At 42.3% G+C, this 26,441-nt stretch overlaps 1 protein-coding gene across 3 annotated transcripts in view; it reads right to left on the reverse strand.

Annotated features, from left to right (window-relative positions):
* Nucleotides 1-26,441, reverse strand: part of lyst (lysosomal trafficking regulator) — a 227,574-nt gene that overhangs the window by 19,046 nt on the left and 182,087 nt on the right. For all 3 annotated transcript variants that reach the window (XM_053502052.1, XM_053502051.1, XM_053502053.1), the window contains 3 exons: nt 24,360-24,590; nt 851-1,040; nt 183-319 (listed from right to left, as the gene is read on the reverse strand). In XM_053502052.1, coding sequence (XP_053358027.1) covers nt 183-319; nt 851-1,040; nt 24,360-24,590 — 558 coding nt within the window. The remainder of the gene's footprint in view (nt 1-182; nt 320-850; nt 1,041-24,359; nt 24,591-26,441) is intronic.

Below are 26,441 nucleotides of genomic sequence, written 5' to 3' on the forward strand. Positions count from 1 at the left end.
TCCAGGATCTAAAACTGCATTATCTGCATTTTTTAAACTTGGCTTAACTGTATATTGTGCATGTTATGCTAAAACAACAGAGTTTATTCTTTAATTATGCACCATCAAACTGTTAGATCAGTAAAATCACCGTAATTTCATTAATGTTTCTTTTTTGTGCAACAATGCGATTAGCTTCTGACCTGGTGAAGCGGAGAGCACTGGATGTAATTGATGGGTGGCTCACTTTGTTTGCTCTTGAGCCGCAGTGTATTATCACTGTAGCCCCAGCTGAGAATGGCCGACCATTGTATATCTGTGCTGTGCATACTTCTCACACCTAAGGAGCAGTGTTGTACAATATTTTTTTAGTCGTCAATCTAGCTGGTTGAAAAATAAAGTGCAAGGGGAATCATAATTTCTACTTTCATGTCCTGATATTTACATTTCAGATATGTTGAGCAACTAAGAAGAGTAGACCACACAATTGTTGGATGAGCAAAAAACTGATCTTAAATTAAAGTAAGTAACTTCAAATAACTACTGCTTGCAATAACTACTGGTGACCCTCTGACATCATCCAAACTGTTGGATTCAAGTTGGACTGTCTTATGTTTATCAGACTTTTAACTTATTCATATTTCTTTTCAAATGTTACGTATACAAAAAGAACTGGCCTTGACATTAAAATATTTTTAAGGGGGACTATACTGTACGTTTTAAGAGTGTTATATTATTCATGTGCAGTTTACCAGAGAAAATGCAAAACAACCAACTTTAACTGTCGCTAAGAGTGTGTCTATCTACAGTTTACCAGTACACAAAATAATGTAGATGCATTTTTATGTATGTGAATATTTATGTCCTTCACCTTGCTCCTTGCTGTAGATCATCATGAGGCAGAACTTGTAGGAGAGGCCACAGATGGCTCGGGTCGGCAGTGCCAGCAGGGAACCAAAGCACTCTGTATGAAGATGGCTAAAGCACACAACTGGGTCAGGAGCACTAGGTGAGCCCACATACTCACCCCATTTTAGGCCCTTAATCCATGGCAGAGGACTCTGCAAAAACAGCAGAAAAAGGGTTGTAATACAATACATACAATATTTATTCAAACACAGTTTCTCAATTCAGTGTCATCCGGTTGCATCACTGACATATTATAAATATTGTTGCCTGTTCTCTTGGGTGTACTGTATTTCTCTCTGTGTCTAACAAGTAGGTTAAATTTGCCTCTACTTTGGAGAGGGTGCTGATTGGAGGATTGGTCAGTGATATGTGCCGTTCACCTGCCTCCTGTGTCTCAGTTGGACAAGCACTTCCTAAACCTGTGAGCCTTACTCCCACCTCCTGTGTGGAAACTGGGCTGGCACTTGTTGAAACTGTATTTAAACACTATCCTGCCTGCTGCTGGACAGACAACTGTTTGGCTTATTATTGTGTTTTGCAAGTTCATATCTGAATTTCTGTGTATTATCTTTTCCTGCCCTTTTCGACCTGGATTCTGTTTTGCCCCTTTGTAAGAAAATCTGTTAATAAATATCGTCTTGTACATAGTACAAGTAGGGAGTCGAGGCCCTTTTTGTTCTTTTCCCCTTTTTTCCTGGTTATGCCTGTCAGGGAGTTAGATAAGACTTGATGTTTTTTGGTTTGCTTTGTTGTTAGGTTAGGTAGATTGGTGTGTTTCTAGTTAGTGGTTTTTTTTTTAAATTATTTTCTTTCCTTTTCCCAATTTTTATTATTTTTATTTTATGTTTGGCCTTTCCGACGTAAAACATTTGCCAAATCAATGATGCGAATCACGAATATAATTCCCATACCAGATCGGTCGTGGCCCGGGTTAACAACGACCGCCACTGGTGTTGTTGACCTACAGGGTGCTGGTGGAAATTGGGCTACTGTTGGTCGAAGAAGGAGAGGAGGAAGGCGTGTTCGAAAGCAGAGAGAAAAGAGGAAAGGCAAGAGTTTAGGAGTGATAGTAGGGACTTTGAATGTTGGGACTATGACAGGGAAGGGAAGAGAGTTAGTTGATATGATGCAGAGAAGGAAGGTGGATATACTGTGTGTCCAGGAAACCAGGTGGAAAGGTAAGCAAGGCTAGAAGCTTAGGATCAGGGTTCAAATTGTTTTACCATGGTGTGGATAGGAAAAGAAATGGAGTAGGAGTTATTCTAAAAGAGGAGTTTGTAAGGAATGTTCTAGAGGTGAAGAGAGTATCAGATAGAGTTCAATAATGTTCAATGTTGTTAGTGGTTATGCCCCACAGGTAGGATGTGAGTTAAAAGAGAAGGAGAAATTCTGGAGTGAGTTAGATGAAATGATGCAGAGCATCCCCAGAGGTGAAAGAGTGGTGATTGGTGCAGACTTCAATGGACATGTTGGGGAAGGGAACAGAGGTGATGAAAATGTGATGGGCAGGTTTGGTCTTCAGGACAGGAATGTAGAAGGACAGATGGTGGTGGACTTTGCAAAGAGGATGGAAATGGCAGTAGTAAATACTTTCTTCCAGAAGAGGCAGGAACATAGGGTAACATATAAGAGTGGAGGCAGAAGCACTCAGGTCGACTACATCTTGTGTCGACGTTGTAACGTGAAAGAGATCAGTGACTGCAAAGTGTTGGTAGGGGAGAGTGTAGCCAGACAACACAGAATGGTTGTGTGTAAAATAACCCTGGTGGTGAGGAAGGCGAAGAGGACAAAAGCAGAGCAGAGGACAAAGTGGTGGAAGCTGAGAAAGGAAGAATGTTGTGAAGTCTTTAGGGAGGAGTAGAGACAGGCTATGGGTGGTCAGGAGGGGCTTTCAGTTGACTGGACAACTACAGCCAATGTGATCAGGGAGACAGGTAGGAGGGTACTTGGTGTATCATCAGGTAAGGGGAAAGTGGACAAGAAGACTTGGTGGTGGAATGAGGAAGTCCAGGAGTGTATACAGGGAAAGAGGCTAGCTAAGAAGAAGTGGGACACTGAGAGGACTGAAGAGAGTAGACAGGAGTACAGGGAGATGCAGAGTAAGGTGAAGGTAGAGGTGGCAAATTCCAAACAAAGATCATATGAGGACTTGTATGCTAGGCTAGACAGTAAGGAGGGAGAGGTGGATCCGTACAGGTTGGCGAGGCAGAGAGATAGAGATGGGAAAGATGTGCAGCAGGTTAGAGTGATTAAAGATAGAGATGGAAATGTACTGACAGATGCCAGGAGGGTGATGGGAAGATGGAAGGAGTACTTTAAGGAGTTGATGAATGAGGAAAACGAAAGAGAACAAAGAGTAGAAGAGGTGACTGTTCTGGAACAGGAAGCAGCAAATATTAGTAAAAGTGAGGTGAGAAGGGCGTTAAAGAGGATGAAGAATGGAAAGGCTGTTGGTCCTGATGACATACCTGTGGAGGTATGGAAGTGCTTAGGAGAGGTGGCAGTAGAGTTTCTGACAAGTTTGTGAGAGTGAGAGGAGGACATGTATGAGAGCTGTAAGACAGTGGTAAGATGTGCTGTAGGTGTGACGGAAGAGTTCAAGGTGGAGGTGGGTCTGCATCAAGGGTCGGCTCTAAGCCCCTTTTTGTTTGCTCTGGTGATGGACAGGATGACAGATGAGGTAAGACCCCATGGACTATGATGTTTGCAGATGACATTGTGCTCTGTAGCGAGAGCAGGGAACAGGTGGAGGAAAATTTGGAGAGGTGGAGGTATGCTCTGGAAAGCAGAGAAATGAAGGTTAGCCGCAGCAAGACAGAATACATGTGTGTAAATGAGAGGGACCCAGGAGGATCGGTGAGGCTACAGGGAGCAGAGGTAAAGAAGGTGCAGGATTTTAAGTACTTAGGGTCAACGGTCCAGAGCAACGGAGAGTGTTCAAAGGAGGTGAAGAGGCGGGTACAGGCAGGTTGGAATGGGTGGAGAAAAGTGTCAGGTGTGTTGTGCGGTAAAAGAGTATCAGCGAGAATGAAAGGAAAGGTGTACAGGACAGTGGTGAGACCAGCAATGCTCTACGGCTTAGAGACAGTGGCGCTAAAGAAAAGACAGGAGGCAGAGTTGGAGGTAGCAGAGCTGAAGATGTTGAGGTTCTCTTTGGGAGTGACAAGGATGGATAGGATTAAAAATGAGTTCATCAGAGGGACAACCCACGTTAGATGTTTTGGAGATAAAGTCAGAGAGGCCAGATTGAGGTGGTTTGGACATGTTCAGAGGAGAGATTGTGAATATATCGGTAAAAGGATGCTGAGGTTGGAACTGCCAGGCAGGAGGTCTAGAGGAAAACCAAAGAGGAGATTTATGGATGCAGTGAGAGAGGACATGAAGTTAGTTGGTGGGAGAGAAGAGGATGCAGAGGATAGGGTTAGATGGAGGCAAATGATTTGCTGTGGCGACCCCTAAAAGGGAACAGCCGAAAGACAAAGAAGAAGAAGATTTTATGTTTGGCCTGGCCCTAGAGCATGTCGTAACACATAAATTAAGCACCTACAGTACCTCTGTAGCAACAAGCCAATTATAGCTGCCAGTCACTAGAATATGTATTTTAGTCAATCATACTTTTATAGCTAAAGTCAAGACTATAATTAACCCAACCAAACTGGCTAGCTAAAACCTAGTTAATTCAAAATTAATTACACTTTTATAATTTATGGCTTGTTCATGTTCTAAGAGTGAAGACATTCCATCCATGGCTTAATTATTTGGCAGGAAAAACAAGGGAGGCTAAGATGCATCAGAGAAAGATGTCTTGATGTTCTGCTCTGAGGCCATAAAACATGGCTCTTAAAGTTAGCAATAAAACACCGGGTAATGTCTCTTTTCACATACATATATTAAAGAACTTTTGGAACAATATATATTTTTCCAAATCACAGTGTTACTATTAACATTAGACAACATGAGACATTAGACAAAAGAACAAGTAAAGCCATGTACCAAATCTAAATAATGTACATACAGACAACATAAGCACTAAGCACTGTAGAAAACTGAAGATATTTATTGCACAGTAGTGCTAATAAAGTAAACAACTCAGCCATTGAGGTTGCATGAGCCATTGTAGTCTTAGTGTCCGTAGACTGTTTTCAGACAGAAAAAGGTTCAAAAGGCTGTAGCAGTGTGGGAGATGAATCTGTTTAATGATAATACATTTCCACAAAATCCTCAGAAGGCAAAAACCCTAGGCAAAAAAGCCAGTGTCATCAGTGGGGTTGCTGGTTAAAGAAGTTTGCCGACAGAGCAATGATTTCGTTAGTGTGTGTATTTGTGTGTGTGTGCGCGTGTGTCTAATAAAGTCGTCCTACACAATAGCCCCCATTTTTCCCTTCTCGTCTAACTTCAGCAACAATTATTTTCAAAGGTAAAGTGCATGTCAATTAGTTTTATTTTTACTTATTTATTTTTGTATTTTATATTTTTTGGTTGTGGAACGAATCGGAGTTTCCATTGTTTTTTATGGGGAAATTCGCTATAATATAGGAGTTCTTTGATATACAAGCATGCGCCCCGGAACAAATTATGCTTGCAATGCAAGGTTTAAATGTATATAAAATTATATAAAATTAGGCCCTGCTGAATGGACAGCCAGTGCCTCTGATCTGAAGCTAGGATTGTTAAATATTTAGACGCATCTCTTACATCTAAAGCACTAATTGGTAATGAAATGATTGCTGATCAGGCGTTTGATATACTGTGCTTAACAGAAACGTGGATTAAATCGAATATGTCTAACATTAAATGATAATTAAAATCATAATCTGATCACTGTCCTAAAACATGGACATAAATGCATTTGATGTTATTTGTACTAACATAACAAAGGTAGCCACAAATAATGTGTCAGTTCAGACTTGAATTTGTTGATTACCTTTCAAACCTGGTCGCTTCTGTAAGCAAAGTTTTAATTGCTGGAATCCTTAATATTCCTTTTTTTTTTTAAAAAAGAAGAGAACAGAAATTGTGTCCATTCTGAACTCAGTAGAAGTAAATCAGTGTATAGCAGGAACCAATCATAAGGCTGGTCCACTTTCTAGGAAGTAATACTAGCCTTCAGATTAAATACAGACAATACAGTGCCATTCCTAGAGTCTGTAGTTATCTCAGATCATTATCTCACCTTGGTAAAGGTGGCTCAGTAATAATGTTTATAATAATGTATACAGTGCCGCGCTACCACATTTAACATACATTCACATCAACTACTGCACAGAGCTTCATCAGTAATCTTCCAGAGTTATCAGCTAAGATTGGATCACCGTCTAACCCCTTTGAATGTGATAAGTCAACTGAATGCTTAGAGTCAACATTCCGTTATACTTTAGATAATTTATCTCCAGTTAAAATAGAAAATAGCAGGAAAAAAATTCAGGCCAGACTAAAAATTTAATAAACATTGATGCAGGGGGGCACTTTTTATTCAATATACTCAGGAATATTTCAACTGTTAAAAGACAGTAAATTCTTCACTTAGCAATGGTTACATTCCAAAATCTTCTAAACTAGCAGTTATTAAGCCCCTTAATAAAAGACCTGAATTGACCCCTGTCAGCTTTATCTCCAAGATCATATCTACATAGGAATAAATTTATGACACCATGAATGTGATTTGCCTCTTGCTAAAATCTTAAATGTTTGTCACTTTTTTAAGAGAATGAAAGTACGCTATAAATTAATAATAAATAAATGTACAATTCATTGGATGTGTTCATATGCATTGGAAGTTAATAAAACCATGTAGGCATTACAACAGAAAATGTTTTAGACCAATTAATAAAAAAAAAAAAGTTAAATTAATTATTTAACTGGTTGGTTTAGACATGGATGGACAGAGTGTGAACACTAGCTAGAATGCTGGTTAAAGAGGAGACCACCTTATAATGATGCAAATACTCACTCTGCCAAAAATAAAACATATTCTATAGTCAGTGCTCAAGTGCTTGACAATATGTCATAAAATAAAAAAAGAAATGTATCTTCTTTATCTCCTTAAAATCTCAAAGAGCCATTTGGACCCGTTTCCCACAGAAAAGAAAACACAGGTAGCCACAAAACCCTTTTGACATCTAAAAAGCAGATAACACTGCATACAGTGCATTCGGAAAGTATTCACAGCGCAACACTTTTTTCACATTTTGTTATGCTACAGCTTTATTCTAAAATCGATTAAATTCACTTTTTCCTTTAGAAATTTACACCCCATAATGACAACACACGGAAAGCTCCTGGACCAGACAATATCCCAGGTCGTGTCTTCAAAGCATGCGCCCGCGAGCTGGCGGATGTCTTCACAGACATTTTTAACCTTTGCCTGCACCGGTCTGCTGTCCCAACACGTTTTAAGAGGACCACCATCATCCCTGTCCCTAAAAAAATGAATGTGAGCTGCCCAAATGACTATCGCCCAGTAGCACTCACCTTCATTGCCATGAAGTGCTTTGAGCGCATAGTCAAAGCTCACATCACATCCTTACTCCCTGCTTCACTCGATCCGCTCCAGTTTGCCTACAGGCCAAATTGATCTACTGATGATGCAATAGCAATTGCACTTCACACTGCCCTCTCCCACCTGGACCAGAGGAACACATACGTGCGGATGCTGTTCATCAATTATAGCTCTGCTTTCAACACCATCATACCATCCAGACTGGTCATGAAACTCCGCACCCTGAGCATCAGTTCCTCCCTGTGCAGCTTGATCCTAGACTTCCTGACCTCAGGTGATTCGGATCGGCAAAATCACCTCATCCTTACAAACACTCAGCACCGGTGTCCCTCAGGGATGTGTGCTTAGCCCCCTACTGTACACCCTGTTCACCCACGACTGTATTCAATTTATTTGTATAGCGTTTTTAGCAATTTTCATTGCCGCAACAGCTGCTGTACAGCAACATATAGCTCCAACACCATCATCAAATTTGCAGACGACACCACCACCATCGGCTGCATTTCTGATGGAGATGAGGCGGCATACAGGGCAGAGGTGAGAGCCCTAACATCATTGTGCCACGACAACATCCTGCTGCTCAATGTCAGCAAAACTAAGGAGCTCATCGTGGACTACAGGAGACTGCAGGGTGGAAGCCACACCCCCATCCACATCAAGGGAGCAGAGGTGGAGAGAGTCAGCTGCTTCAGATTCCTGGGCATTAATATCAGCGAGGATCTGAGTTGGTCACACCACACTGGTGTGATCACTAAAGCGGCAAGTCAGCGGCTCTTCTTCATGCGGCGCCTGAGGAGGATCCCAGAATACTCACAAACTTATATCGATGCACCATCGAGAATATTCTGTCTGGCTGTACCACCTAGTATGGCAGCTGTAATGCTTTGGATCGCAAAGCTCTGCAGAGGGTGGTGAGATCAGCACGGCGCATCACTAGGACTGAATTGCCAGCCATGCAGGACCTTTACAGACATCGCTGTAGGAGGAAGACGCAGCGGATCCTCTCTGACCATAGCCACAGATTTTTCACGCTCCTGCTGTCGGGCAGGCGGTACAGGAGCATCAAGACCCGCACCAGCAGATACAGAGACAGTTTCTATCCACAAGCCATCAGGCTTCTAAACTGCTAACATTCTGCACACACCAATATACACTCACCACAACTACTGGACTATTAATAATGTCACTTTAAACAATGCCACCTTAAATATATATTCAAAATACTTCTTTGAATCTTGCACTGTTATATGTAAATACTAAATTATCTTTAGCTTACTTGCACATACATATACCTTTGAAATAATGATTTCCCCCCCCTCTCCTTGTATTTTTATATTTATATGTTTATGTATATAAACATATAAATGGGGAACACGAGTCTAAGAATTTTAGTATGGGAATAATGCCTCATTATCTGTATATGACAATAAAACTTGAAACTTGAAACATGAAAAAAGTTTACTTGAGATTTTTGAAAATGTATTTAAAAAAAAGTTAAGAAAGCACATGTACATAAGTATTCACAGCCTTTGCCATGAAGCTTAAAATTGAGCTCAGTTTCCCCTGATCATCCTTGAGATGTTTCTGCAGCTTAATTGGAGTACCTGTGGTAAATTCAGTTGATTAGACAGGATTGGTTGAGGCACAAATCTGGGGAAGGTTACAGAAAAATTTCTGCTGCTTTGAAGGTCCCAATGAGCACAGTGGCCTCCATCATCAGTAAGTGGAAGTATGAAACCTCCAGGACTCTACCTAGAGCTGGCCAGCCATCTAAACTGAGCGATCGGGGGAGAAGGGCCTTAGTCAGGGAGGTTTTTTAAAATACTACTTTTGACATATAAAGCATTAAATGGTCTCGCGCCGCAGTACCTGAGCGAAATGCTAGTGTCTTACGATCCGCCACGCCTACTTCGATCAAAGGATGCAGGCTGCTTGTCAGTACCGCGTATTATGAAAAATACAGCTGGGGGCAGAGCTTTTTCTTACAAAGCCCCAAAGTTATGGAATAGTCTTCCAAATAGTGTTCAGGACTCAGACACAGTCTCAGTGTTTAAGTCCAGGCTAAAAACCTATTTATTTAGCCAAGCATTTTAAAATGCAAATAGATTTGCCATAGGTAAAGGAGCAGATCTGGGGGACTCATGGACGTAGAGTATTATGGTGAACTGGTATGTTTGGATGCTGTCTTCCTCACTCTCATTGATCACTCAGGTTTGCTGACGGTGAGGTGATTGTTTGCTTTACATGTCAGGAAGCCATCATGTCTGTGTTTCCTTCTGGCTCTCCCTTTTAGTTATGCTGTCATAGTTAGTCCTGCCGGAGTCTCTGCTTGCACTCTACAGTTAATATACATTCACATTATACATTGTGTGACTGTGACCATACCTAACTGCCATCTCTCCTCTTCTTCTCTTTCCCCCCCTCTTTCTTTTTCCTCTCTCCTCCTGTCCCCCCCTTTCACTCTTTCTCTCTCTCTCTGTCGAGCTACACATGTCGTTCCTGAGCCGCCAGTAATCCAGACTCCCTCTGCCCTCCGGACCTGTCTGACCCATCCTGGTGCCCCGCTTCTGGCTGAAGATCTCGTCACATGGATGCCCCGTGTGTCTCTCTGGGATGCGTCTGGTGTCTGGGAATGATTCTCTCTACCTAGAAAATGGTTCTGGCCTTGACTGGTGTTGGCAACTGTTTCTCTGGGGACTTGACAGTTCGATAGTTCATGACTGGAACTTCTTACAAGTCTACCTGGGTCTTCAATAACTACCTGGACTCCATATTAACATCAATTAACATCAGCTATTATAGCTGAACTGCCTCCCACCCTACACACTGTATAAATGCAGATCATTTACTGCTTTCTGTTTCACCCAAATGAGGATGGGTTCCCTGTTGAGTCTGGTTCCTCTCAAGGTTTCTTCCTATTACCATCTCAGGGAGTTTTTCCTTGCCACTGTCGCCCTCGGCTTGCTCACCAGGGACAAACTGACCATTTTGATTCATACAAATTCACATTTCATACAAACTTAAATAATTCTTTTGACTATGTAAAGCTGCTTTGTGGCAATGAAAATTGCTAAAAGCGCTATACAAATAAAATTGAATTGAAATTGAATTGAATTCAGGGAGGTGACCAAGAACCCGATGGTCACTCTGTCAGAGCTTCAGAGGTCGTTTGTGAAGAGTGGAAAACCTTCCAAAAGGACAACCATCTCTGCAGCAACCAGGCCTATATGGTAGAATGGCCAGACGGAAGCCACTCCATAGTAAAAGGCACATGGCAGCCCGTCTGGACTTTGTCAAAAGGCACCTAAAGGACTCTCGGACCATGAGAAACAAAATTCTCTGGTCTGATGGGACAAAGATTGAACTTTTTCGTGTAAATGCCAGGCATCACGTTTGGAGGAAATCAGACACTGCTCATCTCCAAGCCAATACCATCCCTACAGTGAAGCATGCTGGTGGTAGCATCATGCTGTGGGGATGTTTTTTTAGCGGCAGGACATGGGAGACTGGGGCGACGGTTCATCTTTTGGCAGGACAACGACCCTAAGCACACAGCCAAGATATCAAAGGAGTGGCTTCAGGACAACTCTGTGAATGTCCTTGAGTGGCCCAGGCTTGAAACCGATTGAACATCTCTGGAGAGATCTTAAAATGGCTGTGCACCGACGCTTCCCATCCAACCTGATGGAGCTTGAGAGGTGCTGCAAAAAAAAAATGGGCAAAACTGGCCAAGGATAGGTGTGACAAGCTTGTGGCATCATATTTAAAAAGGCTATAATTGCTGCCAAAGGTGCATCGAAAAAGTATTGAGCAAAGACAGTGAATAATTATGTACATGTGATTTCTCAGTTTTTTTTATTTGTAATAAATTTGCAAAAAATTTGAAGGGGCCCAGACGGCACGTGCCGGTGAGTGAAGAAAATATGTTGCATCACTTAAACGGTTACTCTTCTATTTTGTTACCAGATTAAAACACCAGGGAGAAGAAATCTCCGCTTGCGCGCACCTGCAGCCTCGCTACACCGCGCACCCGCTTCGACACAGGCCGCTCGTTGTCGGAATCAACCTACGCCCAGGTCACCGTCTGCAGGCTGGGTCTTCTGCTCCTTACTTCCTTCCTATCATTTAAACTAATTACTGATAGTAATAATCTTGAACCCTAAGCACGATTCACTATTCTGTGTAAATAAAAAGTGCACCTATTTCACTGCATCTATGCCTCTGTGTGTCCATGAACTAGTGTCCCCTACAACAATAAGCTTTACATTGGTGGAAAATGCGTGCTCAAACCACGGACCCAGAGGAGCAACAGCCTCCTGAACATTATCTGGGACACCTGCTTGAAACGAGTATCCAGCAGCAAAACATATTGCAGCAGCTCGCATAGGGTCTTCAAACTGCAACCGCAGAGCTTACAAGGATACAACAGAGGGGAGGGACATGATATTCCACTCCCAGACCCACGAAAAGAGGCCCAACACCTTCTGTTAAAGCTCATACCTCACGACGATCTCGAAGCTTATCTTCAGACGTTTGAGAGAACCACCGAGAGCTTGAGGGATGGCCAAAACAAGAGTGGACCTCCATCTTGGTCCCATTTCTTATAGGAGGAACACAGACCGATGGCTAAAGCCTAAAATGCTGTCTGCAAAAGAAGTCACAGAAAGGGTGGCCATGGATAAAATCATTCGGCTGGATAAAATCATGTTTACCAAGGGAAGAAAGAAAAGCCGTCGGCATGCGAGCCGAAAAATCTAAGACGGCCCGACTGGCATGGCTCGCGAAGCAGATGGCGAGACAGAAGGTGAGCCAGGTTTTCTCACTAATCTCTTTTTTCCCCTGTCTCAGCAGGTGCAGGGAGGTGGCAACTTTGCGCAGCTTTCGCACGAGGACACACGTCTTAAACATTGCTGGGGCGAAGTACGATAGGTAGAAGGAGAAACAGAGAACCGCGAAACTATACGACCCCCGTCATATTTTCTTATAAAAACAGACTGCTATACTACCACACAAGTAGAAGAGGAGAGCTGGTGGATTTATTAGTCGTCCCACAAGAAAAAATCGACGTGGTTATGCATCTCGCACACACACATCCACTTGTCCTCACCTAGGAGAAAGAAACACGATTGCAAAAATCAGGGACAGATTTCTTTGGTCAGGACTCGACGCCGAGGTAAAGAACTTTTGCCAGCGCTGCCCAGAGTGCCAGAAAATGGCCCCCCAAAAGCCGCCCCCAGCCCTCCTGATTCCGTTACTGATTATCAGCGTCCCATTCAAGCAAATAGGGATGGACCTAGTTGGTCTTTTACCGAAGTCGGCAAAAGGATATGAATACATATTGGTCGTCATGGATTATGCCACGCGCTATCCAGAGGCAGTCCTACTACGAAAAGCGACATCAAGAAATATTGCAAGAGAGTTAGTATTACTCTTCACACGCGTGGGCCTGCTGAAGGAAATCCTAACAGATCAAGGCACACCATTCATGTCCCGATTGATGGCTGACATCTGCCGGCTGCTGCAGGATCAAACAGCTCTGCACCTCCGTATACCACCTACAGACTGACGGCCTGGTGAAAAGATTTAATCAGACGCTTACACTGTAGTCGATGAAGAGCATTTTCACATAATTCCCCCTCCGAGTGTCCAGGTGAGTAAGAGATGTATGAAGGAGATAAGAAATTGCATCGTTCGTGGAACGGTTTGGACGATAAGTGAACTGTAGTGGGTCCAGTGTGTCTGGTAGTGAAGAGATGATGAAGTCTCTGACCAGGCGTTCAAAGGACTTCATCACTACTTAAGTGAGGGCTACAGGGCGATAGTCATTGAGGGTAGCAGGATGAGGTTTCTTTGGGACAGGAACAATGATGGACTCTTTGAAGCATGTGGGGATCACCGACTGAGATAAAGAGATGTTGAATATCTCAGTGAACACAGGTGCTAGCTGGTCTGCGCAGGCTCTGAGAATACGGCCTGAGATGCCGTCTGGTCCTGCTGCTTTCCTGGTGTTCACTCTTTTGAAGGCTCTCCTCACGTCATGCTCTGTGATGATGAACGCGCTTCCGGTGCTGGCAGTGACTTCCTGTCTGCAGCCGTTGGCGCCGCTAGCATTAGCATCGCTAGCGTCTTTAGCTGCAGCCTCGAAGCAAGCATAGAAAGTGTTCAGCTCGTCTGCCAGAGTCACGTCCGCGGTCGTCATACCGGCTGTTGGTGCTTTATAGTCCGTTATTGTCCTTAGTCCCTGCCACAGGCTCCTAAAGTCACTCTGTTTTCTCCCGTAGCGCTGCTTCGCCTCTTTCACCGCCTTCCGGACACTGTATGACGCAGCCTTGTACGGTTCCATGTCCCCCGACGCGAGTCCCGTGTTGTAAGCAGCGGTGCGAGATCTCAGAGCGTCGCGGATGGTTTTATCCACCCACTGCTTCTGGTTGGGAATCGTTTTAATAGTCTTTTTTTTTTTACGGTATCATCCGCTAGTTTCCCAATGAATCCCACAACTGCTTCCGTAAACACGCTGATGTCATCGGAGCTGTTTCTGAACATGTCCCAGTCTGCGTCATCGAGTGCGTCCTGTAACGCGGCCATCGATTGGTCCGTCCAGCGTGCGACCTCTCTCTGAACCAGAACTTCCTGTTTCAGCCTTTGTTTGTATTTTGGCATGAGGAAGATGGCGGCGTGGTCGGATTTACCAAACGGTGGGCAAGATTGTGCCTTGTAGCCGTCCTTGACAGTTGTATAGCAGTGGTCCAGTGTCCTTTCGCCCCTGGTGGGGCAGTTGATGTGCTGATAAAAGTTTGGCGCTGCACGTTTGAGGTTGGCACTGTTAAAGTCCCCCGCCACAATAAGCGCAGTGTCCCGGTGTTGTGTTTGTTGTTGTGTGAGTGCCTTATGCAGCTCGCATAAGGCAGTGTCCGCTTGTGGTGGAATATAAACGGCGCTGATTATGACCGATGTAAACTCCAGAGGTAGATAAAAAGGACGACACATGATGGACAGTAGTTCCAGATTTGGTGTGCAGGAGCGTGTGAGAGGAACAACGCTCGCGCTGTTGCACCAGCTGCTGTTCACCATTAAACACACGCCGCCTCCCCTTGACTTCCCCGAGTCCCGCGTCCTGTCAATGCGGTGAACCGAGAAGAACTCGGCCGGCTGGATGGCGTGGTCCGGCACCGCTGGGTTCAGCCATGTCTCGGTGAAGCAGAGGAGATTGCAGTCCCGAATGTCTCTCTGGAACTTTATCCTGGCCCTGAGGTCATCGAGCTTGTTTTCCAGTGACTGGACGTTGGCGAGCAGGATGCTAGGCAGAGGTGTGCGGTGTGCACGGGCTCTTAGCCTGTTCCTGACGCCGGCTCGTTTCCCTCGAGGCCGCCGCTTCGCGTCGCGTTCTTTGTTGTCCCTCAGGATCTCACTCGGCCAGCTCGGATCCGGGGTTAAAAACGTCGAATTGTGAGTACATTGTACACCAATAGAAACAAGAGTGTCTCTATCATAACTAATTTACTCCATGGTGGTAATTTTGCCGGTTTTAAAACGCTGTAAACTAACTTAAAGAACAAAAACAAAGAAAAGGTGGTCGGAGCCGTCGTGACGGCAGCCGACCTCACCGGCGCCATCTTGGATCCCTGACCTGCACTTGATCTACAGCAAGCGGTGCTTGACCAAGGCCAAGAAGATCGTGAAGGACCTCAGCCACCCCAACAACGGACTGTTTACTCTGTTGCGGTCTGGGAAGCGATTCCGCTCCCTGAAGGCCAACACAGAGAGACTTCCGCTGCCTGAACCAGATATTGCAATTCGACGCGTATCCATTGCCACTAGTGGATAAATTAAACGACCGGTTTGGCAAAGCTAGATTTATTTTCACGTTGGATCTAACTAAGGGCTACTGGCAGGTAGCCCTAACACCGGAGGCAAAAGAGAAGACTGAATTCAGTACTGAACAGGGACACTGGCAGCACAAGGTTCTCCACTTCGGACTCCACAGGGCACCTGCCACCTTTCAGAGACTGATGGACATCGTGCTCCGACATCACCGCCCATACGCGGCCGCATACCTAGACGATGTGGTCATCCACTCAGGCAGCTGGGATGAGCACCTATTCCACCTACAGGAGGTTTTACGGGAACTCAGAAAAACACGGTTGGCCAATCCAAAAAAATGTTTCTTGAGGCTAACGGAAGCACAGTCCTTAGGGACAAGGGCTTCTTAAGCCCCAAGAAAAGAAGGTCGAGGCGGTCCGTAAGTACCCACAGCCCACGTCAAAAAAACAGGTACATGCTTTTATGGGACTGGCAAACTACTATAGGAGATTTGTGCCTAATTTCTCCTTTATTGCAGCACCCCTCACAAACCTCCTAAGAAAAGGACAACCGTAAAACTGCAATCGTCACAAGAGGTGGAAAGAGCATTCAAACGGCTAAAAACCCACCTCACCAGCACCCCGTCCTCCGAAACCCAGACTTCGACAGGGCGTTTGTGGTACATACAGACGCTTTAGAGACAGGGTTGGAAGCCATTCTTTCACAGGAATTGAATGGGGAGGAGCATCCGATCTTGTATGTGAGTAGGAAACTGACAACAGCAGAACAGAAATATGCAACCATAGAGCGCGAAGCCCTTGCCATTAAATTGGCCGTAGAGGAGCTAAAATACTATTTAGCCAGCTGGCACTTCACATTAGTCACGGATCATGCTCCTCTACAATGGATGGCAAGGGCTAAAGACACAAATCCTCGCATCACACGCTGGTTTCTCTCACTGCAAGTTTTTCATTTCTCAATACAACATAGGGCTGGTGCACAGCACGGCGCCTGTCCAGACGACATGCACTCTTCTCAGGAACGAGCTCAAAACTGAGGGTGGGGGTGCTGTGGCGATGGGCTTACAGCCAGTGCACACAATAAGAAAAAGCCACTTCGATCACCTAAGAAAAGTAATATAAAAACCACCCACAACCAGGTGATGTTCAGAAAAGACCTGGAATGCGTGTGGTGACTGGGGTTGGTTCCACTTTTCCATGAAGGTGGTCCTGTCCTCGACTGATGCAGACAGCTGTTCTCTGAGGACCTGTGACTTCAGTCGCTCAATAGTTCAGGACTGGAATTTCTCACAGTCTACCTGAGCCTCCAGGAACAAACTGGACTTTAATCTTACACATCTCCTCTTATACTGAACTTCCAGTCTCGCATATTATTATGCACATCAATCCCTGCTATCTGTTTTCACCTAGATGAGGATGGGTTCTCTGTTGAGTCTGGTTCCTCTCAAGGTTTCTTCCTATTACCATCTCAGGGAGTTTTTCCTTGCCACTGTCGCCGTCGTCCTAGGCTTGCTCATCAGGGACAATCAAATAATTTTGATTCATACACATTCACATTTCATACAAACTTAATTCTTTTGATTGTGTAAAGCTGCTTTGTGATGATGTAAATCGTTAAAAGCGCTATACAAATAAAATTGAATTGAATTAAATAGAAAAGGGGCAGGGTGCCACCTTTCACCGGCATCGGCCCCAGGAAGGAATCTACCCTCCACCTGTCGATCGTTCCAGAGGAAGGGACCCAGACAGCACGTGCCGGTAAGTTATATACCGGCACGGTATAAACTTATATGGTTTCTCTTCTATTTCGTTACCAGATTCGGACGCCAGTGAGAGCTATTGTTCGCGGACACCAGGTAGAAGAAATCTCCGCTCGCGCGCACCTGCAGCTTTGCTACACCACTATCATTTAAACTAATTACTGATAGTAATAATTTTTAACCAAAAGCACAACTTACTATTCTGTGTTAATAAAAAGTGCACCTATTTCACTGCATCTGTGCCTTTGTGTGTCCGTGAACTTGTGTCCTCTACAAAAAAAGGCTTTACAGGGGTGTTGTGTATAGAATTCTAAGAAAAAAAATAATTTAATCCATATTGGAATAAGACTGTAACATAACAAAATGTGGAAAAGACGATGCGCTGTGAATACTTTCTGGATGTACAGTATATATCGTATTTTACCTTAATGCTATGTATAATAAAACTATAGTGGGCTGCATTTATGAAATCAATGAACTTCTTTGGAAAAAAGACGCTGGGTTAAAGGTTACTTTTAAATAAAATACTTAATGTCTATTTGAGTCCTCCTCGTATTTATGAAATAAAAAGCCGAACTTAAATTATCTAGCTGCAGCAAACCAAAAATGCCATCTGCCATCATCCTTTTATCGCGTGCATGGGAGCGAAAGATTAATACAGTGGAACCTCGGATTACAAGCATAATTCGTTCTGGAAGCGGGCTTGTATTCCAAAACACTCGTAAACCAAATTTAATTTTCCCATAGGAAATAATGGAAACTTAAATTATTCGTTCTACAGCCCAAAAAAATAAATACATAAAAATAATTAATAAAAAATATAAAGTAAAAATAAAACAAATTAACCTGTACTTTACCTTAAAAAATGTAAAAATAAATCCCGACAGATAAGTGTTTCCATTTGTGCATGCAGGGTACACAAACTCCTCTGTCATGACTGTTTTCATAGGTGAGGAGCTGTTTAAATTTTTTTGTTGTTGTTGTTCCTGTTAGTATGCGCTCACGCGAGTGTGACTAGCGATGTGGTTCTTGCTAATTTTTTAATAGTTTTAAAAAAGGTCTCTCTGTTAATGTGTGTGTGCGCGCACGCACATTACACACATACACACACACACACACACACACAGCGTGTGTGTGTGTGTATTCACCCAGCAGGAGAGACGATTACCTACAATTCCGCTGAAAGAGAGAGAAAAACCGTTGGATGACGTGACGCTTGGTGTCAGAACAAGAAGCGTATGCGTGAAACATGATACTCGGTACTCGTAAACTAAGACAATGCTCGTTTTTTTAAGTCAAAAATTATTAAAAATCGTTGCTCGTCTTGCAAAACACTCGTAAAACCACGTTACTCGTAATCCGAGGGTCCACTGTATATTTATTATCATTATTATTAATGATGACATCATATTAATATGACAAATTATTATGACAATAATTCAGAAGTTTTTAAGTAAATCAAGAAATCTTTAATATTATATAGACTAGTAACCTATAAAAAATGTTTAAAAATTTGGAAAAAAATAATTATTGTCAATAATATGAAGGAAGTGACGTCGGCGCTGGTAACATCGCAAAATGCTACATTCACTGCAAACGGAGCAGGAAGTAGGGAGAAATTACACTTCAGAAGGGAATGCAGCTCGAGACTCAAAAAGTTCAATAAATCGCGTGCTGGCAGGTGTCCACATCAGCAATTGTGATAATATATTAAGCGGTAAAAAAAAAAAAAGTGTTTTTTTAATGTTACAAGATCACCCCAGAATCTTTACATTTAAAATTACATTTGAAAAAAACTAACATTTCAATTAACTACTCATTATTTATTTTCTAAAGCCACAGGGAGACGCACGTGGTCCTTTGCAGCTGTGTGTTGCCGACCCCTGTCCCAGACAAAAGAAAAATAATAAGTGAGAGATTATTATGTTACTAAAACTAATCGAAAGGAGACCTTGGACATGATACTGTGACTTGTTTAACAAGATTTGATATTAATTAAATTAATTTGTAGTAGCATCTTTAATTAATTTGGTAGTCAAACTACATAGTTGCTTCCATTGATACTCTGTATAAATGAAGTAGTCAATGAACTGCCAGTCATTTTTGTAAACTAGGACAAGAGGAATTGTTTTGTATTTGTATTTCTCAGATGGGCTAGCATATGATGTGGTATAAATACTTAAATGCGTAAATACTTGGGTTTAAATTTGAAATTCAACGCACTCTTTTGTGTTGGTTACATGAAGTTTAAACTAGCATCTATTTACCAGGCAAAAAGTAAAAGTACAGATTTTTCATCAAAACAATGCAGTGAGTAGAAGTAAACAGCAGCACATACAAAAAAATAAGTAATAAGTAGAGCCACATAAATGTAGACACATAACTTCTGTTATACATGTCTCTTACAATTTATGCAGTTATGTTCAAAAGCTAGTACTCCCCTCTTTTAATTCATAATTAAAAATTATATATATATATATATATACATATACATACATACATACACACAGTATATATATATATATATAGTACCTCATGTTTTTTTCTGCTTAATTTTTGTTAAATAAATAATGAAATGGTGAGCAAAGTTGTTATTCGTAGGTTGTATTTGCCCAATACTACACCATGTTCCAAATTATTACACAAATGATATCTTTCCATGATTTTCATAATTAGTCATTGCAAATGACAGTCTAATTTTCAAGTCAACAACCATTGGGGGTATCATTTTAATTTTATTGAACAAACCACCTAATTATAACACTGAAAATGCACTGTTCCAAATTATTATGCACAACAGAGTTAAAAAAATGTTTAGGTCGTAAAGAACTTAAAATGGGCTTTTGTTGAATTTGCAGGTTTAGGAGGTCATATTTACTAATATCAAAAGCTATTTTAATCAAAAACATCCTAAAAGGCCATGTTACATCTTAACACAGGACCCCTTCTTTGATATCACCTTCACAAAGAGTTTTTGGACAGTTTCTGCTTAAATTTCTTGCAGGATGTCATAATAGCCTCCCAGAGCTGCTGTTTTGATGCGAACCACCTCTCACCCTCATAGATCTTTTGCTCCAAAGGTTTTAAATGGGGTTGAGGTCAGGGGAGGATGGTGGCCACACCATGAGTTTCTCATCTTTTATTCCCAAAGCAGCCAATGACGCAGAGTTATTCTTTGCAGCATGTGATGGTGCATTGTCGTGCATGAAAATGATTTTGCTATGAAAGATACAATACTGGCCCAATACATGACTTTTTGTATCATAGAAGAAAGTGGTCAGTTAATATACTTTGCAGAGGTCATTTTCACACCTTTAGGGACCCTAAAGGGGCCTAACAGCTCTTTCCCTACGATTCTGGCCCAATACATGACTCCGGCACCTCTGTGTTGACGTCGCAGCCTTTGTTGGGACATGGTGGCCATCCACCAACCAACCATCCATCCGGACCGTCCAGGGTTGCACGACACAAATCAGCACACAAGACTGTTTAAAAATCTTATCTTCATGTATGCCAGAGCCCACTGCAACCGTTTCTGCTTGTGAGCATTGATTGGGGTGGCCGAATAGTAGGTTTATGCACAACTGCAAGCCTTTAAAGCAGTGTTTTTTAAATTATTAAATTTTATCTAATTGGTTAGCAGCCGAAAGACCAACAACAACAAATTCTCAACCCTGACTGCTATAAAAAACTAAAAACAGAGAGAGACTAAGAGCTGTTGAGGAAGAGCTTCGTGTGTGTCTTTCTTTAATTCCTGCCAGGATATCAGCTCTGTGTTCATCCAAACAGGCCCAGGTTTCACACTGAGAAGGTAGAAATATGAAAGATCAAAAAAGACTTTTCATTGTGTTTATTTGATTCCTATTCAAGACACTTTGATAAGAATGACTGTATATTGTTAATTGCATTTTTAATTTGAAAGAAGAAATATGAAAAATCATAAAATACTTTTTCTTTGTGTTTAATTGATTCCTGTTCAAGACACTTCGATAAGAATGGCTGTATATTGTTAATATAGGCTACAGCGTTTCATTTAAAGTTTCGTTTGTTGGTATGCCTTGTGATTTTTCTTTTTTTTCAATTAAAAATGGACCTTGGCTCAAAAAAGGTTGAAAAACACTGCTTTAAAGGATCCTACACCTTGAGGTTCATGACCAGAGCCACCAGCAGCTTCAAATACCTGTTTGCTGCTTTGTAATGGCATTTCAGCAGCTGCTTTCTTAATCCGATGATTAATCAGCCACAAGTGTCTTCACAGTACGATGATCACGCTTAAGTTTTCATGAAATATCTAAATGTTCTTATACCTTGTCCAAGGCATTACTATATTTGACGCTTTTTTGCAGCAAAGAGATCCTTTTTCTTTCCCATATTGCTTGAAACCTGTGGCCTGCTTAATAATGTGAAACAACCTTCTTCAGTACTTTTCCTTTAATTGGGCACACTAATTATCACACGTCTGAGATTCATTTCAATGATCCAAAGAGCCCTGAGACAAAATACCATCCATGAGTTTAATTTAAAAACTAAACATTTAATGTTTATGACACTTAAATCCAATTTGCATAATACTTTGGAACGTGGTTAAATAAGTAAAATGGTGGAGCTGAAGTCCCTCGACAAGGAACAACTGTGACACGATCAAAGTATGACATTACAGTATGCATCAACTCACAGACACTAAAGGAGCAAAGGTACAGACTTAACATACTGTACAAGCACCATGTGCAAGCATATGTGAGGCAGGTGCATCGGCTGCTGGTCATCTCAGGGACACTGATGGTGATCAAGTTCAAGTTGGCTTTATTGTCATTTCAACCATATACAGTTAGTACACAGTGAAACGAAACAATGTTCCTTCAGGACCAAGCTGCTACATGCAACATAAATTAACAGAAAAACTAAACTAGCTAACTAAGAGGCCTAGTTGGCTGGCTAGCAGAGACAAGACAGATTGACCTAACAAATTACAACATAAATGAACAAAAACTAACTAGCTAAGGAAGACTATCTACAGGGTTTTTACAAACAACAGACAACAAAGTGATTGTGCAAATGTGCAAACAAAAGCAACAAAATGACAGTGTGACAAACACAACATAACATAATAATATGGTGTTGAGGTAATGAGTTGAGGTAGTAGAGAAACAGTAAACATTCCTTAACTTAACGTAGCAGCAATTAAGAAGTTAAGAAGTTAGTGCAAAAAGTAGTCCAGTAATAAATATTGTGCAAAAGAGCATTTACAGGTTGGTGTGTACGATAGTTTGGTAGTGTAGGTCAGTGTGTTTGCACTTGTGTTGATTAGTCAGTCCAGCCTCAATGTTTTGAGGTAGTTGAGTTAAGCTGAGTGATAATGTTTGTGCGCGCGTGTATTTATCAGTCCAGTCCCTTTTTGTCAAGAAGACGGATAGCTTGTGGAAAAAAAGCTGTTGCACAGTCTGAGGGGTGTGTCCGATCAGCCACAATGCTGGTGGCTTAGTGGATACAGTGTGTGGTGTAGATGTCCTCAATAGAGGGGAGAGAGACCCCAATGATCATCTCTGCTGTCCTCACCATCCGCTGTAGGGTCTTGCGGTCTGATATGGCACAATTCCCAAACCAGACAGTGATGCAGCCGCTCAGGATGCTCTCGATAGTTCATCTATAGAAGGTGGTCAGGATCAGTGGTGGATGTCAACAACCATTTCCTTTGTCTTGTCAACATTCAGAGACAGGTTGTTGTCTTTACACCAGTCTGTTAGCCTCTGCACTTCCTCTTCTGTACGCTGACTCGTCGTTCTCGCTAATGAGACCCACCGAACTTAATGATGTGATTCGAACTGTGTGTTGCTACACAGTCGTGAGTCAGGAGTCCAGGATCCAGTTGCAGAGGGAGGTGTTCAGGCCCAACAGGTTCAGCTTCCCGATCAGTTGTTGGGGGATGATAGTGTTGAATTCTGAGCTGAAATCTATGTACAGCATTCGAACGTATGTGTCCTTCTTGTCCAAGTGTGTGAGGGCAAGATGGAGTGTAGTGAAGATGGCGTCATCCGTTGAGCGGTTAGGACGGCACGCAAATTGCAGTGGGTCCAGTCAGGGGGGCAGCAGGGTCTTGATGTGTCTCATGACGAGCTGCTCGAAGCAGTCCATGATGGTGGGTGTAAGTGCAGCGAGATGGTAGTTATTGAGACAGGACACAGAAGACTTCTTGCGCATGGGTACGATGGTGGTAGCCTTGAAGCATGTGGGAACAACTGCGCTGCTTAGAGAGATGTTGAAGATGTCAGTGAGAACATCTGCCAGCTGTTCTGCACATTCTCTGAGCACTCTGCCTGGGATGTTGTCTGGTCCAGCAACTTTATGTGGGTTGACTCTGCGTAGAGTTTTCCTCACATCAGCAGTATTGAGACACAGCACCTGGTCGTTCGGAGGAGGAGTGGTCCTCCTCGCCGCCACGTCGTTCTGCCTGTCGAAACTAGCGTAAAAGTTGTTCAGTGCATCTGGGAGGGAGCCGTCACCATCACAGGCAGGTGATGTCGTCCTGTAGAGAGTGATGGATTGTAAGCCCTGCCACATGCAGTGTGTGTCGTCGCTGTCTATAAAGTGGTTGTGGATTCTCTGGGCGTGTGCGCGCTTCGCCTCTCTGATGGCCCGAGAAAGTTTGACCCTTGTTCTTCTAAGGGCCACCTTGTCTCCTGCTTTGAAGGCAGAGTCTTGGGTCCTCAGAAGTGCACGTACTTCCGCAGTAATCCACAGTTGATAATATCGCTCTTTACTTATACAAAGGACTGATCACTTGAATCTTGATTAAGTTACTTGATATTTAATTTATTCACTATAGTGCTCATTACAAGAGAAAGAGTAACTTATGTTATGCTGTGATTGTTGTTTAAATGTTTCCATGTGCACAAAAAATGTAGTATGATTTTGTGTATTACGTGTCTTACAAGGGTTAATAGAATAGTGTGTGTTAGTTGTGTTAGAAGCTTAGTTAAATAATTCTGTTTTGTTTGTTTAAATTTTATTTAACTGTTGTTTTTTAGAAGTAGTGATTTAACTGTTATTTATCAGGAATAGTGATGTACCCCTTTTCTGGTTTTCATTTAAGGTTATCGACCTCTCTCACACTTAGTTGAATCCACTTTGAATGACTATTGTGTAACCTGCAAAGCTGTCAGACAAAAGAATTAAAAGTGATTCTAGAGTTGATCTCCATGTCCCCTGTAGTTGGCTATGGCTTTTTTCGAGTTTGAAGCGGAGGCTGATGTGCAAATTCCCAGATAACTCAACACTAAGACCCACTATGTTCAGATTATTTTTATTATGTTTCACATATAGAATTAAAACAGGGGATACCAACTTTTAAACATTGTAGTAACGTGAAAAACGTAAATGGGGATTTGGTCTTACCGGATGGACAATATCTTTGCTGTGATCACGGCTTTCCCTAAATGCCAACTGTACCAGCAGGCCCATGGCAGCAGGCAACTCTCCCTCAATTATGAGTTTGGGTCCAGCACGGCTAATGTGTGATGTGTGAAAGAGCTGTTTGGGCGTCTGGCCATAGGTTTTGATCATGGTCTCTAGGGCCCGCCGCTGTACAGGATCCTCCACCGCTGACACATCCATGCCAAAATATGTCTGCAGGACAAAATGAAAAAAATTATGTTGGTTAATTTAGCCATTATAATTCATTATAATGCAACAACAAACAAGAGCAAACTGCATACAAGTATAATGTAGCAGAAATGGGCTGCAACTCTCAGCATGCATGTTCCAGCTTACCTGTTGTTATCAGACACACCTGTTCATCATTAACATCAGATATAAACAGAACTCGTGTAAGCATTGTGAATTATACACTCTTTTATGTTACCGAGCTGTTTGTATCTTGTGTAACTCTCAAGTATGATCGTATGCTACGTTTTTTTCTGACTACGACATGTTTGTGATTTTTTTTTAATTACCTGTGATTGGTTTGACCGCCGCCATTTTTATCTACAATTGTGCCCACCATTCCAATTACTGATATTATTAAATTAAAAGTGGAAAAAAAGAAAAGCACAAGCTCATATTACAAGCAAAGATGAAAGCTGCAGAGAAAAGTATGAAAGTAAAAAGAAGCAAAGTGTAGCTGTAGGAGGAAAACACAGCAGAGAAAACACCTCACTCACTCACTCACTCACTCATCTCTTATACCGCTTTATTAGTTATTGACCTCTCTGAATGACTATTGTCATAGTATTTAGGATCGTGCGGACCTGGAGCCTATCCCAGAAGGCTTAGGGCATGAGGCGGAGTACACCTTAGACAGAGTGCCAATCCACCGCAGGGCACGCGCACACACACACACACACGCGCACGCACACACACACACACACACACACACACCCACTATGGGCAATTTGGAAACGCCAATCAAACCTAACCTACATGTCTTTGGACTGTAGAAGGGAACCGGAGTTCCGAGAGGAAACCCACCAAGTACGGGGAGAACTCCATGCACACAGAGATGGCAATCGAGTTGGGCCGAGAACCCAGACAGAGAAAACACTTGTTTCTGGTAAAGTATGCACAGCACTGTATATATTCATGACTATTGAGGTATGACCTAAAACAAGATGATATGCTATGCTGCACCATATCATCACCTTTAGGATAGTCATGCTGTTCTCTTCTTTTTAGCATTGGCATTAAACACAAACATAATGGCAGATTTTTTCACAAGGTTCGGTTGAAAATTGATTTTTCATTACAATGAATGCTTCTAAGTTAACGGAAAACAAACGGAAACATTGCTTTGTCGCGATTCTTTTCAAAGGTAATGTGCAAGTTAATTTGTTTTATTTTTTACTTTACAGCAGTGTTTCCCTTAGTGTGTGTGCCCACTCGAGTGTCAGAGGTTTCTTGTTTATTTTCCCAATAAAACAGTGTTTCCATTTGTGTGAGTGTGTGTGTGTATATAAAAGTCATCCCGCACAGTAGGGCTACTCTGTAAGATGAGGGGGGAAGAGTGTCATGCACAGCCTGTGCACGAACAAACACACAGACGCACACACACACAGCGCCTGCGCGCATAATCACTAACAAACATTTAACTGTCATCTTACTTTTTTCAAAGGTTAAGGATGCATATTAATTGTTTTATTTTTACTTTATATTTTGTATTAATTATTTTAATATATTTATTTTCTTGGGTTGTGGAACGAATAATGTGAGTTTTCATATTTCAATTTCTTATGGGGGAAATTCACTTTTTGATTCACGTGCATGCTTCTGAAACAAATTATGCCCGTAATCCAAGGTTCCACTGTATGTGAACATTTAACCAAATCACGTATTGTATAGAAGAATGATGACACACTTTGTTCACATGGCATAAAAAAATTTAGCGTCAAGAATATATCTGGCCTGAATAGTTTTATTTTTTTACCAAATGATAAAAGACCAATTCAAGATTTGGGACACACCACAAAAATACCGAAAAACGTG

The sequence above is a fragment of the Clarias gariepinus genome, chromosome 8 (genome assembly GCF_024256425.1).
Source record: "Clarias gariepinus isolate MV-2021 ecotype Netherlands chromosome 8, CGAR_prim_01v2, whole genome shotgun sequence".
Taxonomy (NCBI): domain Eukaryota; kingdom Metazoa; phylum Chordata; class Actinopteri; order Siluriformes; family Clariidae; genus Clarias; species Clarias gariepinus.